At 58.0% G+C, this 17,013-nt stretch overlaps 1 protein-coding gene across 17 annotated transcripts; it reads right to left on the bottom strand.

The window, feature by feature from the left end:
* Nucleotides 1-27: 27 nt before the first annotated feature.
* Nucleotides 28-12,433, bottom strand: MKNK2 (MAP kinase interacting serine/threonine kinase 2). 17 transcript variants are annotated; one of them, XM_014466526.2, is made up of 16 exons: nt 11,897-12,029; nt 11,614-11,748; nt 10,100-10,184; nt 9,073-9,107; nt 8,770-8,857; nt 8,569-8,670; nt 8,389-8,486; nt 6,354-6,433; nt 5,554-5,627; nt 5,177-5,281; nt 4,958-5,013; nt 4,752-4,847; nt 4,098-4,292; nt 3,207-3,371; nt 2,443-2,486; nt 28-2,177 (listed from the first exon to the last, which is right to left on the bottom strand). In XM_014466526.2, exons 2-16 carry the CDS (start codon nt 11,662-11,664, stop codon nt 1,940-1,942), a joined length of 1,512 nt encoding a protein of 503 aa, XP_014322012.1. In that variant the 5' UTR covers nt 11,665-11,748; nt 11,897-12,029; the 3' UTR covers nt 28-1,939. The 17 variants fall into 17 exon arrangements, with proteins under 17 accessions (XP_014322012.1, XP_014322013.1, XP_023620460.1 ...); XM_014466527.2 differs by having other exon boundaries at nt 9,087-9,107; nt 10,104-10,184; XM_023764692.1 differs by lacking the exon at nt 10,100-10,184 and having other exon boundaries at nt 11,897-12,047.
* Nucleotides 12,434-17,013: the final 4,580 nt, after the last annotated feature.

Genomic DNA, 17,013 nt, shown 5'->3' with positions numbered 1-17,013 from the left:
TGTTATGCAGCAACAGAAAACCAGAAGGAGTTTTTAAGAGTTTTATTAAATCCTTACAAAACAGAATACAAAATTCCGGCATTGACAGTTGGTGTCAAGGAAAACTTTTGAGCTGTATCAGTTTACCTGGTACAGTGGAGTTAAAGTGCTTGGATGTCTTTCCCCCACTTTTAAAGAAAATTGTCTTTTTTTTCTATATTAACATGGAAACACTGCCATTCCCTTCCCTCAGCACCAGAGCAGCCTCGCAGCCTGGGACTCCCTGGGGCCCAGGCCCTCATTCACAGTGACGGTTCTGGCCAGCCTCCTGGTTGCAATGGAGATGTGATGGGGGAGAGTAAGTAGCTGCCCCACCTTTGAGAAGAAAATGCTGCTCACAGTCAGCTTTCCAGACTGAACTGACCACACCGCCTGTAGCCAGCGAGGCCCAGTTTTTTTACAGAAAGGCAGAACTCCCAGTCGTGATACCTGGAATCACTAATGGGCAAGAAATGATGGAGGTGGGGGTGGCCGCCCACCCTGGGGTCTTTGGAAAGGCCGGTCCACAGATTCAGGTGGCCAGGCAGGCATCAGCCCCCAGACTGCAACCATTGTACAAGACTTGGGGGAGGCAGTGTCTGAGCCCCCCAACCCCAAGGCCCCCTGACATTCAAGTATTCTTCAAGAACAGGAAAGGGAAGTCAACTGATGTTCTTAAAATACTAATGAAACAGGATGAAAACTAGATGCCAGAGGGCTCTCCAGCTGGCCTGCCTGAAAGACCCAGCCAGAGCCCAGGCCGAGCTGCCCTGAAGAGGGCTGGGGGGCCGCCCACTGGCAGAAACACGTGCCTGAAGGAAGAGGAAGCTTGTATTGCATAGTGTTTCCCACCTAAGGACAAAGAGGGGAGTCAGAGTCTCCTTGAGCCCAGCAAGTCACTAGACATCTGACGTGGACTCTGGGGTGGGGAGGTGGGGAGGACAGGGAGGTTCCTGGGTGCCTGAGGGAGGCCATTCCCCTAAAGGTGGGCAGAGCAGGAATGCTGCCTTTGGGGTGGGGATTCATCGGGAACCTGGGTCAGCCCTGGCTCTACGGAGGGGAGGAGACAGGGCTGGCAGAGCTTCCGTGTCAACTCAAGGGTCGACAGGGGGCAGGACGTGGCCATGGTCAGACTGAGCCCTGAGAAGGGGCACTGGGGTGCCCGGGGTGGGGGATCGGGTCCCCCATGTTGGCTGACGAGTGCCAGTCCAGCCCCTCCCATTCCTCCAGTGCCCCATCCCCCCGCCCCAGGTAGACAGAGTCCCCAGTGGAGAGGGTGGGGAGTAGTGGTAATGGGTGCAGCTTCTCCCCGTCAGCTGCAACTTAAGGTTCTTAGTTAGGGGTGGGGTGGGGTCCATGTGGGTGGCTGTTCACTCCACCTGCCCACACCCAGGACTCCCCTGGCCACCAGGGTGCCTTTCGGGTGAAAGGAGGTGCAGGGTTAGTGTGGCCTTGAGAACACTGAGGGCAGGGGAGGGGGAGGGGCGCAGGTGTGTTCCCGGGTCCCCCAGCTCTGGAAGACAGCAAATGTCCTCCTCTCCTGAGTCACATTGGGCAGGGACCATGGGCACAAGGCCTTTCACAGTACAGCTGAGCCTGTACGGCCAGGGTGGCAGGGTGGGGGCATGCGCAGCACATGTGCCCTCTGCTCTTCTCCAGGGTGCCTGTTTACTTTTAACACCATTCAAAGGAAAAAAATGGGGGTGGGGGACAGAAAAAAAAAGGAAAACCCAACAGCAAAAACTTTATATAAAAAGATACCCCCCAGCTGAGCTGAGCTGAGCACAGCACCTCAGAACCCAAGGGGGGGTGGGAGTGGGGGGTGTTGCACAGCCTGCTGGTCACTGGCTGGCAATAGCTTAAAAAAAATCTTGAGATCTGATGGGGGAGGGGGTGACCTATGTACAGCAGAAGGGAGGGGTCATGCATGGTCCCCCACCAGGACCACGGGGGCTGCAGAGAGGCTGGCTCGCTGCCGCCGCTGGGCCAGCTTGGACTGGGATGGTGGGGACAGATGCAGGTAGCGTGAGGTAGCTCGGATGACCACGGGCTGGCCCTGCCCCACCTCCTCCAACGCATCCTCCTCGCGCTGGGCCAGCTGCCGGTTCATGGCGATGGCCTCAGCTGCGAAGGATGTGAGGTCTTTGGCACAGCTGTTCCTGGGGACAAGACGGGACAGTCACCAAGGAAGGAGAGGTGGCTGCCAGGTATACCCTCTGCTTCCCTTAGGACCCCAGGGTCTGTGCAGTGCCCTGGAGGAGGGGCTATGGCCCCAAGCTCCCCCGCCCCCTGGCCTGGGACCTACAAGGTCACCCAGTTCTTGAATGGCTTCCCCTACAACTTAAAGAGAACTTATTTTGCATTTTTTAAACACCTTAACTTTTAACCTCCCCTCTCCAACCCGAGACCCCATGCAGGCCTCACCTCTGCAGAACCATGGGCGTGGGCAGGGTGTTCTCTGGGGCGCACTGCAAGGAGACCAGAGAAGCGGGTCTAGAGAACACAGCCAGGCTCATCCATCCTGCCCAGGGCCAACCCTCCCAGATCCCCCATGACTCTGACACCAATAAGGGTTAAGGGGAACACCTGCCTGGAAGCTGGGGCAAACAGGATGCTGCAGCCCAGGTGCCTGTGGTGGGGGTGCCAGTGGCTCCCCAGGCCTGTCTGCTCACCAACCACCCCGCCTAACCATTCCCAGCCCAGCCCCTTTCCCTTCTCGATCCATGGGTCTCCTCATATTCCCAGCAGTTCAGAGCCCCCTCTACTGGCTACCTTGAGCAAGCAGTCCTTTCTCCCCACAGGGCCCTCTACCCTGGTGGCCCCAGCTTGGATGACCACTGGCAAGGACAAACACCAGGCTCTTCTGGGATCGGAGGGGATGGAGCCCTGTCCGAGGCTGGCCACCCACCCGTCTGCTCTGTGCCAGGCAGGAAGAGATCCCATTGCCTCTAGGGCACAGGCCAGGGATTTGCCAAGCTCCTGCCAGCAGATGGGGAAGATTTCATAACTGTGCCTGGGCGCCCAGAAGATAACTGACTGACCTCCAGACCCACATCACAACAAGGAGTCCTGACCCTGGGCCCCAAGGGTTCTCCAACACTTATTCAGAGTCACAGCCCCGGCCCATTGGAGACTGGACAGAGGCAAGGACCCCATGCCCGGCTGCCCCCAGTGGGGCTGGCACTCACCCCCTGCACCCAGGGGTGCTGCAGGACCTGGGCAGCGCTTAGCCTCTGCTTGGCGTCTCGAACCAGCAGCTTCGAGATGAGGTCTTTGGCAGCGAAGGAGATGTGGGCCCAGTCCTTCTCCGGAAACTCATACTTGCCCTCTTGTATGCTCTCGAACAGCATGTTCTGGGGAACACATGCAGGAGGTGTTGGCTGCAGCCAAAAGGGCCGAGGCCCAGGTCCTGATCTCTGATGGGCAAGCCTGGACCCCAAGGGAGCTTGGACACTAAGTGACAGGCTCTCTCAGAGCCCCAGGCCTGACCTGTGGCCCAAGAACCAGGTGCAAGGACCCCAGACTACTACCCAGACAGGGATGGAACTTGGGCCCTGGGATCAGCTGGCAGGATGGGGAACCCTAAGGGGCCAAGGAAGGAGAGGAAGAAAGGTCTGGGGGGGCCTAGCCAGTTTGGCTAGGTGGATAGAGCATTGGCCTGCAGACTGAAGGGTCCCAGGTTCGATTCCGGTCAAGGGCACACGGGTTGCAGGCTCAATCCCCGGTAGGGGGCGTGCAGGAGGCAGCCGATCAATGTTTCTCATCATTGATGTTTTTATCTCTCTCCCTCTTCTTTCCTCTCTGAAATCAATAAAAATCTATTTTTTTAAAAAAGAGAGAAGATCAGGAGAGCCGACCTCCTAAGGACTCCAGGATACACATGAATCCTGAGCCTCAAATATTGCATAGAAAACAGGCCTCACCCCACCACAGCTCCCTGACCAAACTGCTCTATGCTGAAAGGCAGGAGACCTACACCCCAAGAAACCCAGGAAGGTCAGGCAGGCCAGCATTCCTCTGTGGATGCAGTCAATATTCAGGACCGGCCCTAAGGATTGCACAGGGCAGGGGGTGCGCACCTGGCAGGCCGGGCAAGCCTCACCGCGGTCCCAGCCGCAGTCACTGCCGCAGTGGCCCACAAAGGGTGGGTAGCCACTGAGCAGGATGTAGAGGATGACACCCAGGCTCCAGAGGTCGCAGCGCTTGTCATAGATGCTGGCCTCCTCGCTGAAGGCCTCCACCACCTCAGGGGCCATATACTCTGCAGAGCCGCACTGCGGGGAAGAGGGGGAGCGGTGATGACTAGATGCCATGGGGGAGGGGGCGCCACTGTCAGGGACTTTCCAGTGTAATGTGAGGCAAGGGACCGCCCAGTCACCTGAGCCTGAGCCGCAGTGACTGACAGCTCTGTTCGGCCAATTACAGGCTGACGGCAGATGCCAGCCCGCCCCCACCTGACCACAGACCCGCCCCAACCCCCGCCCTGCCCAATCAACAGGTGCTGGAAGCTCGCCCCGCCCTGCCTGACCGTGGTCCCGCCCCATCACAGCCGAAGGGCCAATCAGCGGCTGTTGCTAAGCGAAATCCCGAGTTTCAAGGCCCCAGCACGGAGACTACAAGCTGCCCCACCCCACATCTCTCCTGGAGGTCCCAAACCACTTCTTTGGGCAGAATGTAATCCTGTCCCCTCGCCCCGCCCCTCCCAGCTCGCCCCTGACCCCGTGGGTCCTCACTGGGGTTAGCAGCTCCGGGGTGGAGATGGGGGAGCAGTCCCCATTGAGTTTGATGCCACTGCCCAGGTCAAAGTCGCAGATCTTAACGGGGGAGACCTGGGAGGGGATTAGGAAGCAGCAGTGAAATGAGGTGAGGTGGCTGGAGGTCCTGTCCAACCCGCACAGGGCCCATCCCGCAGGGAAGGCCAACCCCCAGGGTCCCTCACCTGGTTGGGGTGCTCACAGAGGATGTTTTCCAACTTTAGGTCCCTGTGGGCGATGCCTGTGGGCAGAACCATCAGGGAGTCAGTGGTGGGATGGGTGTATCTTTAGGGAGTCCCGGGCAGCTGTACTGGGGGCACGGCTGGACATCCATGGGACCTAAGCATCTTTGGCAGGATGGCAAAAAGTAGGTGGTACCCTGAGCAGCCACCCCCATCAGCCACCTTTGTTGTGCAGGAAATCCAGGGCGCTGGCCACGTCCTGCACCACCACGCTGGCCTCCAACTCATTGAAGTGTCGTCGCTTGTGAATGTGGCTTAGGATGGAGCCTGGGCCAGGTCATAGTGGAAGAAAAAAAACATGTAAGAATAACCCCTGTGTCCCCAGGCCACTGCCCAGCACCCACTCCCACCTGGTAAGGAAGCCTCCACTCTGGCCTCCTCGGACCCAAAATCCTTGACCCGAGCTGCTGTGTGGACAGGAAGCTCAGAGCCCACAAGCCTCCTCTGATGTACGGGACCCTCTGATAGGTCTTCCGAGGTGGCTCTGAGCCCGTAGCCCATTAGGACCTAGCTGGATGTGTCTCCCAGGCCCCACATACCGCCCCGCATCTTCTCAAACACCAGGTAGAATCGGTCTTCCTCCTCGAAGAATTCAATCAGCTCTAGAACATTCCTAGGATGGGGGAGGGGAGCAGAACAGGAGTGAGACTTCCTAAGGCCCTTGTACATGCCCAGTTCAGGGTCTACACCCCCCCCCACACACACACACACATACACACCTCCCCCTGCCCACAGGAAGGCTGGGACTGGGCCCACAGGCTGCTTCCATCTTGCCCACCTCAGACTGCCAGCCTAACACTGGGTCCATTCACAAAGGCCTGGGACACAGTGGGAACTCCCTAAATCAGGATGGGGAACATCCAGCCCTCGGGCTGTTTAAAGCCTATGAAATCATTTGGTCTGGCCCTGCCAAGGCTTTAGGGATGAATTAATTAAATGTTTGACCAAATATAGCAGGCTTTTTAAAATATGGTTTATTGATTTTAGAAAGTGAGAAAAGGAGAGGGATAGACAGAAACACTGACTGGCTGCTTCCTGCATGCCCCTACCTACTGGGGATGGAGCCTGAAAACTGGGCATGTGCCCTTGACAGGGAATCGAACCGATGACCTCTTGGTTCACGGTTCAATGCCCAGCCACTGAGCCACACCAGCCAGGCAGCAGGTTAATTTTTAAGTTGATAAATTTGTATGGCCCATGAATGATGTTATAATTAGCCAAATGGCCCTTCGAAGATAAAATGTTCCCCACCCCTGCCTTAAATGCTCACCAGGGGTAGAGACATTCAGGCCCATTCATCCACTAAAAGATGGCTCGGGCTGAGGGTGGGTCACATTACCTGTGTCCCTGGCACTGATACAGCATCTCCACCTCCCGGAAAACCCTACTCCGAATGTGGCCCGGCTGCTTCTCGATGATCTGAAACGTGTGGGGGTGGGGAGACACAGCAGCTGGGTCAGCCCAAGGGGCCTCCACCAGAAACGTTCCCTGCACTACACCTGAAACTGTTAAAGCTTTAGACCGTTAGGATCTAGAAAGGTGGCTGAGTTCTCCTATGGGGACCCAGAATCTGCCAGTCAGAACTGCAGCATCAGCACAAGAGGTGGGCAATGTATTTCCTAAGCGGCACCAAGAGAGGAGTGAGTGGGACAGGAAAGGCAGGGAGAAGGAGCCAGCCCTATCCACTCCTGATGGAAAAAAGCCTCAGAGATATATTTGGAGCCTCGGGTCCAGCAAAATACCCCTTCACAATGTGAGGTTCCCTTGGACTAAGCAACCTCCCCTTCATGACCAGGAGACTGGTGGCCACCATACTGACTCCCACACTATCCAGGGGACTAGCGGGACCTTAGGCACTTGGCTGCCAGCCATGCCATATCCACTTGCTTCTGCACCAAGTCCTGCCTCCCCAGTTCCAACCCAGTCTGGGTAGATGTCTGTGACCCCATGAGCCTGGGTGTTTCAGGCCAGCCAGACTGGCCCCCCCGCCCACCAGCAGACACAGCTTCCCAGACCCCAGAGCCGCAGGAAGCCAACACACACCAACGTCCCCAATCCTTTCTGCCACCCAGGAGCTCTAAGAATTAGAGAGTTCTGGGCCCATCCCCAAATGCCCCCCAGCAACGTTGCTCAGAGAGAGGTGGAGTTAGCAGGTGCCTCGGCCCCCTTTGCTGGGTGAGTGCACAGGCGGGGTCACCACCTACGCCGGGGGCTTCCTGTGCACCACGGTGGCCTGGAGGAAGGGAATGTAGTATGTTCCACAGGCCAGGCCCCTGCAGCAGGCAGGCACACAAGTCCACTGACCTCCAAGTCCTGGGCCTATGCATGCCCACCTGTCTAGTGACAAACACACCTGTCCCGAAGAGGGACAGAAAAAACAGATTCCAGGGCCTCTAGAGACAAAGCCACCAGCCACATCCTTCTACAATAACTGAAACTCATCCTGTCCCTTGGGAATCTGACTAGGACCCCACTTCCTAGAGAATACTGCAGTCCCTCAGGGGAGGGAGATGGCCTTCTGGGAGGTCAGACACAGTGTGACTCAGAGCCTCAATTTCCCTACTTGTCAAACGGTGACAGTAAACCAGGCTGCCCAGCAGGTCCTTAGGAGAAGGCTACTCAGAGACACACCAGGTATTCAGAAGGTGCTCCATTCTTAGTGTCCAATTCTCCCGCACCATCACCCCCACTCCACCTGGGAGCTTCCAGGGGGCAGGGACACAGCTGCCTTTGTCCCTGGACTTCCACCAGGGCCTGAAGCATCTGGTCAGCTGGCCTGCCAGGGAGTGCCTGACCTCCCTGCCTGGGCAGCCAGCCTCCTGTGAGCCCACCTAGCTCAGATGCAGGGTCACGAGAGGAGCCTGGAAGGTTTCTTGGAATGCAGGGTTCAATGGTCTAGCCAGACAACAGAGGTCACAGGGCCACAGTTCCCAGGCTGGACCCTGGGTCAGAGGCCACATGGGCATGAAGGAGGCTCTGCCCTGGTCTTCCTAAATGCTAAGACCCCTGGGCCCTAAGTATGGCGTTGCTTTTTAATCCTAGTAACCAATATGGGTAAAGCACTAGTTATGCCTGGGGACCAGCCTGAAGTAACCCAGCAGGTGAACATTAGCTTTGACCAAAGCCCTCTCAACCCCCATCCCACTCTCAGTGGTCACTCTGGCACCAGGTCCGCGGCCACCTGCATTAGGGGCCAAACTTCATGGTCACGTCCCACCTCAGCCTGGCCCTGGGGGCTCAGCCCAGGCTGACCTGGATTCTAGGGGTCATTTTTAGACACTGGCTCTCCCCAGTGATGAGTCCAGGAGCTTGAATGCCAGATCTCAGGCACTGCTGGGGAGAGGTAAGGGGACAGATGAGGGTGTTGTGCTTACCTTGACCGCATACTCCTGGTTGGTGATGAGATTGATGCAGGTCTGCACACGGGCATGGGCGCCCTCCCCAAGCACATCCTCCTGTAGCTGGTAGACATCTGGAGAGCAGAGATGGCAGTGAGAGCTGTCCTGAGCGACCTAGTCACTTCCCCTATCCCCAGCCCTGCCCTGCCCACTCACCTTCGAACCTGCCTGAGAAGCTGTCAGTTGCCCGACACCGCTTCTTCTTCTTGCCCCTCTTCTTGGCGTCTGGGATGTCAATGGGCTGGCTCGTGGGCATATCTGCATCAGGAGACCCGGGCATGAGGCCCACTTGGCCTCTGTGGCTCTCAGGCCCCACCTGGCCCTCACCCACAGTCCCCTCCCTTCCAGGCCCCTCACCAGGGCGGGCTGGGCACTCCAGGCTGAAGTCAGTCTCCCCGGGGTGGGCCTGTTCTAGGGAGAAGGCCAGCTCGAAAGGATTCTGCCCCTGTAGTAGAGAAGAGAGAGCTCTCAGGCTGTAATGCTGCCAGAACGGCCCCTTTACAGAGTGACCCAGCCCTGTGTACATATGCCAAGGGGGAGAAAGCCTGGCTTCGCCTGACCATGAAGAAATAGCCCTTCTACCCCCAGCCAGGGCCCTTGGGGCCACCAAGGTTAGGGTGTAGCTGTGCAGGGAGGAGGGGGTGCAAGTTACTGTGGCACCTTGGTTTGTTCACCTGCAGAATGGGGACAGCAGTCTGGAGATCAAAGGAAAAGAGCAGTCAGTGGGGGGTGAGTCACGAGCTCTAGGGCGGGGCTCCCCGCTAGTTGCCCTGCCTGCTTTCCCACGGCCTTGTGGGCTCAGCCCTTCCTGTGTCAAGGGGTGCCATCACCCTCCCTGCTTTATGTTGCTCTTTCTCCTATCTCACCAATCCCCCAGAGGCTTACAGGAAAGCTATCCATGGGCTCCAGCATGAACACTGGGCTGTTCTCTGCCTGGGCCACAGCCTGCACTGTCCTGTTCATCCACAGAGACCCTCAGGAGTGAGCCCCACAGGCCTAGTACCCAGTGAAGAAACCAGCCCTGTTAAAGTGGGGCCTGCTCAATGTCACTGGATGGCCCCCAAAACTGGGGAGAGGGTACTATATCCTGTCCAAAGATGACAGGCATGCCAGGGATTGGAGAAATCGCCTATGGGGCAAACAGAAGGCTGTTAGGATAAATGCCATTTCTGCAGAGCAAAAGATTTTGTATGAAGGCTGACAGTCCCTCCAATAAAGGCTGAGGGACACTGAGACCTGGCCAGGTTCCTTTAGAAGTTAGTTCTAATTAGCTCCCAACATCCCGATGGACCAGGCAGCCAGGGCCCTGGTGGGCATAGAGGGAGCCTGTATACATACATAATTGTGGTGCTATGGCCAATGCTGGGTGACCTGGGCCAAGTCATTGCCCTTCTCTGGGCCTTGTGACAGCTGGGGTTGGGGTTGTGACAGGAGAATTATCCAACAGAAAAGGAACTCCAGGAGAACCCCAGGAAGACCTGGAGGGGCCCACTCTGCCAGGCCAGATTCCTACAGACAGGAGGCCCGGAAGCCAGGCCAGCTGCAGAGGGTGCAGGCAGAGGTCAGAAGGAGCAGCTGAAAAACAGGCGGGCCCTCCTAGCCTCCCTATCCATCCTGCAGATAGTTGCTAGGAAGTGCAGGGGAGGAAGGAGGAAGGGAGCACTGAAGCCAGCCTGCTGATGCTCACCCACCAGTCCCTGTCCTTGCCCATTGAGGAGTTTGGCTCCCATGAGGACTGCAATCAATGCTCTGATAAGTCTCCGTCCTTTCACCTGGAAGGAGTGGCTCCAGGGTGGCCACAAAAGGGGGTGATTAGGATAGAGAGTGGACATCAGGAAGCTGCTCCCAACAATCAAGTAAAGGCTCTAGGACCCAAAGGGGCCAAACTTGGGTCTCCTCAGCAATCCCATACACCTCTCCCAGACCCCAATTCAGAAGAGCTGGACCCTGGAGGGCCACTTTAGAGCCAAGATTCCCTGTCCCATGTCCCCACTCCCTCCCTTGGGGCTCCCACAGTCCCCCCTCAGCACAGGGCATGCACAGCTCCTGGGTGGCCTGCAAAGACCAGCCTTCAGGCCTAGGCAGTGTAGGCGGGCCAGGCCCAGGGCTGGCTTCGGGCCTTTAGTCAGCAGGCCTTGGCAGGAGGCAGCTGGAACCATCCAGAAAGTTTGAGTATGCTTTGACCGCAGAGCTGGCCCTGCCCACTGACCCTGTCTGAGCTCAGACACAGTCCCAGGAGTTAACAGACCACCGCCAGTGACATCTTGGATCTACCACCCTTCCACCCAGCCCTGGCCACTTGGGGGACATGCCAAGGCTGTCACTATCCGGGAGTGGAAGCTAGGGTGCCAGGACCGGGTGGGGCGCTGGCAGGTGAATGCTGGCTGGACAGGCCTGGGAATTCTAACCCAAACACACCAGGCTGGCTCCTCCCACACTGGTGTCCGACTTGCCTGTACACACACACACACACACACACACACACACACACACACACACACCCAGGTCCTGCCTCCTCTGCAGGGCAACAGGTTCCTGCCCAAGGAGGCCCAGGAAAGCCATTACATAACTCAGCAGGCGGGTGGGGTGGCTGCTGACATCACTGCCTCCCCTGGGCCAGGCCGCACGGGGCCGGCCCGGCACCTGCCAAACCCCCCTAGACTTGCTCATCTGAGACTAGAACTCGGAAGCCTTGGGGCCCCCTCAGAGACTTCCCATTCCGACAGGAAACAGGACTTGGGCCTGGGAGGTGCATGTCTGGGGGTCATCCGATCCACACACACCCCTACTCTGCAGGCCACTTGGGAGGGGTGTTTGTCGGGGGAGGAACCTGCAACCCTGCCTGGCCTTTCTGGAGGAAGGACCTCACAGACTTCAAGGTGCTGGGGACAGGCCTGTAGCCGGCTGACGCCCCACCCAGCACTAGACACCTGGCTGAGGTTTGCAGGGGACACACAACCAAGGGCCCCACGGACAAGGGCCCCTCGCCCCACCTAGGGTTCCTGGAGGGAAGACCTGAGACCTCGGGGCCCATCAGCCTGGACTGTGGGCGCACGCACGGCTGGGGCAGCCCCAAGGCCGAGACCAACGCGGGGGACCGGCACCAGGCTTGGGGGATCCTGAGGGCGAGCTCCGCGCCCCTCCCACCGGCCACTCAGGTAGTCCAGCCCGCGGTGCCCACCAAACCAACCCGGCCCTCACCTTGAACGAACGATGGAAGCCCTGAAGTTCGGCTGTTTTCTTCTGCACCATCTTCTGTCCGGGCCCCGCCAGCGGGGGAGGGGACGCAGGGCCCGGGGGGCGGCCCGGGGGCGGGGGGCGGCCGGGGAGAGGACCCTGCAGGCGGGGGCAGACAAAGAAGGGCGTGAGAGTGGCCGCGGTCGGCGCACCGGGAGTACAGGCCCAGGCGGCGAGGTTCCGCGGGGCCCGATCCCCGCGCCCGAGTCGGGGCCAGGCCAGGCCGGGGTCGCTGGGCCGCACTCACTGGCGTCGGGCTCGGGGCGGGGGCGCTGTTCCTTCGCCTCCGCCGACTGAGACGCGCAGCCCGGATCCCGCGGCGCGGACCGCGCGGGGAGTCGTCCCGCTGCCGCCACGACCACCACCACCGCAGAGCCCTCCACCAGGGCTGCCGCCGCCGCCGAGTGGAGTCTCGCGCGCAGCGCCGCCTCCGCCTTTATGGTCCAAGCCAGGCCCCGCCCCCAACGTAGGGCCCGCCCCTCCGTCCCCGCCCACACGCGCGCGGCGGGGGCGGGGTTGGAAGGGCGCTCCGGCCGGAGTGCGGCTGCGCGCTCTGGCCGTGGGGCGTGTCTCTGCGGCCTGCGTAGTGCGGCGAGCGGGGCTCCGGGCGCGTTAGCTAGAGAGGCTTCCGGAGGCTCCGGGACCCGTGCGGGGCCTCGAGACGGAGCCGAGCCGGCCCTGCCCCTGGCAGCCCCCGCAGTGTGCCGGCCGGGGCCTAGGATGCACTGACTCCTCCTGGCGACTCTCCTGCTCTGGAACCTGCCTCGCAGCTCCCCAGCCTGGTCTCAGCTGCCCCATAGGCACACGGCATGCTTGGAGCTCCCCAGGAGGTCATCCCGTTGTTGGCAGGGACCACAGGGGGGATGGGCGCGAAGGTCTATGCGGGATCCTTCCCCAGTCCTGCAAAGGAGCGTTTTCTTCTGGACTGATGCGGTGGGGAGCGAGCGCAGGAGGTAAAGCAATTCCATTTGGGCTGGAGCACCCGACCCAGGTTGAGATAGAGTCAGCCCCGGCCAGCTGCCTGTGCCCCCAGCACGGTTGAGCAAAGTCCTCAAACCCTGTGCCCTCCAGGCTCCGGTTCTCTCAGAAGCTTATGGCCACCCACCCCAAACTCTGCCAAGCAGGCCCAGCTGACCTAAAGCTGGACTGTCCCTTCCCTGCCAGCCGCTTCTGTTTATATGCTGCCCCCCCAAAACCACAGCTCAGGCTACAGGAGCTGTGAGGCCTCACCTCTGCCAGCCCCCTGGTGGTTTAGAAGAACCTCCCCAGCCAGCCCCTCCATGTGTGCGTGTTTGTGCACGTGTGTGTGTGTGTGTGTGTGTGTGTGTGTGTGTGTAGACACATACATTGGCTCCAGGTGCCTGGGGTGGGGCTGCCAGACCTGCCTGCCCAGGAGAAGCCACGGGTCCCTCCTCAGCCTCCCCACCTCTCCCCTCACTTGGCTGTCCCCTGCCACCCTTCCTCCTGTATTGATGTAATCACCTGCAGGTCTTCATACACCTCTGGATGGTAAGGTGGGTACAGGTGGGCCACTGCCCCTTCCCAGAAGGTCAGCTCCACGAGAGCACAGTTCTGTCCACTGCCCGGCACAGGGCCTGGCACACAGGCAGGAAGTACTCACTGAATATTGCTGCAAAGAAGGAATGTGTTTGAGCATTTGTAAATGTGTTCATGTGCACGTGTGTGTGTGTGTGTGTGTGTGTGTGTGTGTGTACTTGCATATGGGGATTGTATACGTGTAATAGCTTCCTGAGGCTGCTGTAACAAAGTACCATACACAGGGTGACTTAAAAAAAAAACATAAATTTGCCCTAACCGGTTTGGCTCAGTGGATAGAGCGTCGGCCTGCGGACTCAAGGGTCCCGGGTTCGATTCCGGTCAAGGGCATGTACCTTGGTTGCGGGCACATCCCCAGTAGGGAGTGTGCAGGAGACGGCTGATCGATGTTTCTCTCATAGATATTTCTAACTCTATCCCTCTCCCTCTCCCTTCCTCTCTGTAAAAAATCAATAAAATATATTTAAAAACAAAAACATAAATTTGCTCTGGCTGGTGTGGCTCAGTTGGTTGAGGTTGTCCCATGTACTGAAAGGTTGCTGGTTTGATCCCCAGTCAGGGCACATGATGGTTTCAAACTCGATCCCTGGTAGGCAGCCTGTAGGAGGCAGCTGATTGATGTGCTGTCACATTGATGTTTCTCTCGTCTCCCTTCCTCTCTATGTAAAAATCAATAAACTATTCTTTAAAAACACACACACACATAAATGTATACTCTCGCATTCTGGAGACCAGAAACCTGAAATCAAAGTGTTGGCAGGGCCACACCCTCGCCAGAAGGTTCTATGGGAGGATCCTTCCAGCTTCTTCCAGCTCCTGGTGGTGCCAACCATCCTTGGTGTCCCTTGGCTTGTAGACACAGGAGGCTGAGCACTGGGACTGGCAGGCATCTATGGGCGCCTTGGCTGTGCTGGCCTAGGTGAGGCAGCCAGCCCCAGCCCCAGCCCAGCCTGCGCTAGGGACAAGGGGGCTGCTAGTGGGAATCAGGGAAGGAGAAGGACCTCTGTGCCCTGCCTGCCAGCTCTCAGGCCTCAGCTCTGTCCTGCTGCAGGCCAGTCACCAGCCCCAGACAGCCAATACCTGCCATCTTCCTGGAGATGGTCCCCTTTACAGGCCCAGCTCCCAGAGGTGCTGGCGCCCAGGGGCTGGGGAAGGAGAAGGGCTGGAAAGTTCCCAGGGGCACAGCTGGGCCTTCCCACTCTGCTTTTCCTGGGGCCCCCAGGGATATCCCCTGCCTCAGGGAGGGAGATGGCACCTGCCCCTGTGTGGAAGGAACCTGCTAGGCAGGTGAGGCAGGAAGCCTGGCCCCACTTCTCAAGCCTTCTCAGTTTTCAGGCAGAAGGTTTTCTTTATCCAGGCTGGGGCAGGTCCAGCCAGGGCTGGTGGGCAGGACAGGCAGGGCCCAGGACAAGGATACTCTCCACCAGAGAATGCCAGAGAAAATGGCCAGCCTGAGAGGGGGGCTCAGGGTTGCCCTGATGTGCCAGAGGCCAGCCTGAGGCTCCCAGAGCAGAAAGAAGGTCCTGGGAAGTGATGACTAAAAAGAAAAGAAACTAGTAGTAAATACTCTTCCTGCCCAAGTCATGAGGGGCTTGACAAGCCTTGGGCCGGAGGTGCAGGGAGCTGGCTCTCTAGGGAGTACCGTCTGCCTCCAGCCAGCTCCCGAGAAGTCCCTCACTTCTGCAGGCTGACTCTCAGGAGGAGGCAGGCTGGTGGTGGTGGTGCCGGGAGGGGGGGGGGGTGTCCACTTTGATCTGGTCAGGTGGCTGGAGCCCTGGCATCCTGTGGGGTCAGTCGCACAGAGTTCACCTCCTGGAAAGTGTCCAGGGAACCCCAGGGCACCTCAGAACCTCCACAACCAGCCCATAAAAATACAGCATGCCAGTTAAATTTGAATTTCAGATAAACAAAGAATAACTTTTCAGTGTAAGCCCCATGCATAAATAATAATAATTATTATTATTATTAATCCTCATCTGAGGATATTTTTTTACCATTGATTTTTAGAGACAGAGGAAGGGAGGGAGGAGGGGGAGAATGAGAAACATGGATTGGTTGCCTCTTGCATGAGCCCTGACCAGGGCCAGGGATTGAACCTGCAATTGAGGTATGTGCCCTTAACCAGGAATCGAACTGCAAACCTTCAGTCTATGGCTGACGCTCTAGACCAGGGGTGGGCAAACTTTTTGACTCGAGGGCCACAATGGGTTCTTAAACTGGACCGGAGGGCCGGAACAAAAGCATGGATGGAGTGTTTGTGTGAACTAATATAAATTCAAAGTAAACATCATTACATAAAAGGGTACGGTCTTTTTTTTTTTTTTTTTTAGTTTTATTCATTTCAAAGGGGCCGGATCCGGCCCGCAGGCCGTAGTTTGCCCACGGCTGCTCTAGCCACTTGGCCAGGGCCCAGGCAATTATTCATTGTTTATCTGAAATTCAAATATAACCGGTGTCCTGTATGTTTTCTGGCAACCCTGCCAAGGGGTGACAGTAAACATCTTTGTCCCCCGTTTGGTTAATCCTCACCTGAGGATATTTTTCCATTGATTTTTAGAGAGAGTGGGAGAGACAGAGAGAAAGTGGAGTATGAGAGAGAGACAACGATTGGTTCCTCTCCCATGTGCCCGAGTGGGGCCAGGGAATCCAGCTGCAACCGAGGTACTTGCCCTCGACCAGAATTAAACCTGGGACTCTTTAGTCCTCGGGCTGACGCTCTATCCACTGAGCCAAACCAGCGAGCGCTGTCTCCCAACATTAAAAAAAAAAAAAAAAGGCACCAGTTTGGTGTGTGTGCAAGTGCGAGCAGGCTGGGAGGTGTGTGTGTGTCTGTGCATGTTCAAAGAGGCGCAGCCTGGGTCTGTGTCGGACAAACCCTGTGCATCAGTGGGAGTGGAATGAAGGTGTGGGGGCCATGCACCTACTTGGTATATGCACATGTGAAAGCAGGGGGTGCCCACCCGTGGATCTGGGTGCTGTGGGGCTGATACCACTGCAGTTTCCTCACAAGCCTGTGCCTTTGAGGAGCGGGTCACTCTCTTCTCTGCTCAGAGCCTGGCGCCTGAGGCTCAGGTGTTAAAGGGCTGGCCCTCAAGCACTGAGCTGCTGTGGGAGAAGCCCAGATCCCAACCAAATTCTAAGCTAGAATCAGGGTATTAGAATCAGGGTCAGCACTAGAGGGTGTGGTGGCTGTGGGTATGGGGGGGTAGGAGGAGTCAGTCCTGGGCTGGCATCCAGCCTGGCCTGCACTCCCTCTGCGTGTTCCCACCTGTCTGGACCCCCCAGTGACAGAAACCACAAGCCCCAGGAGGTCCGCATATAAATGAGGGTCATAGGCTGGGGCCTCTGGCAGTGGGCCAGGAGGCAGGAACATCTGATGCAAGTGGCTGTAAGTGTCCCTTCCTGCTGGCTGACTCATGGCTCACTCCATGCCAGTGGCTCAGCAGTCCTGGGGACGGAGCCAGGGCCCCAGTCCTCCTTGAGGGCGTAGGGGGTAGGGCAGAGAGAAAGGAAAGCAGGGATGGGTGTGGCCAGGAGCTACCAACTGTGGGTGTCTCTGCAGCCTTGGGGCCCACCCCACTGTGATAGGGGATAGTACTGCCCAAGTCCTGCCTCCCAGGGGTCAGTCTGCTCAGGGACTGAGGCCACCACTCTGCCCAGTGACTGAGGATGGGGCACTTGGCTTATCATCGCTTCTCTACCACATCCAAGGCGACACCCAGGTGACTCTTGGGGGAGCCAGGTTTCCTGTTCCCAGCTCCCAAATGGTGACCTGGGGCATCATGTACAAGTGCCCTAGTTTTTTGT

The sequence above is a fragment of the Myotis lucifugus genome, unplaced genomic scaffold (genome assembly GCF_000147115.1).
Source record: "Myotis lucifugus unplaced genomic scaffold, Myoluc2.0 scaffold_342, whole genome shotgun sequence".
Taxonomy (NCBI): domain Eukaryota; kingdom Metazoa; phylum Chordata; class Mammalia; order Chiroptera; family Vespertilionidae; genus Myotis; species Myotis lucifugus.
This window is presented reverse-complemented; position numbering and strand designations above follow the sequence as displayed.

Excerpts from the sequence above, each read along its gene's own strand:
- MKNK2 (XM_023764684.1), bottom strand. The coding sequence starts at position 11,664 with ATGGTGCAGAAGAAAACAGCCGAACTTCAGGGCTTCCATCGTTCGTTC. Across the intron at positions 9,108-10,103 it reads ATGGGCAAGGACAGGGACTG|ACTGCTGTCCCCATTCTGCA; the intron begins GTGGGTGAGCAT and ends TTTGATCTCCAG. Across the intron at positions 8,487-8,568 it reads CTTCTCAGGCAGGTTCGAAG|ATGTCTACCAGCTACAGGAG; the intron begins GTGAGTGGGCAG and ends TCTGCTCTCCAG.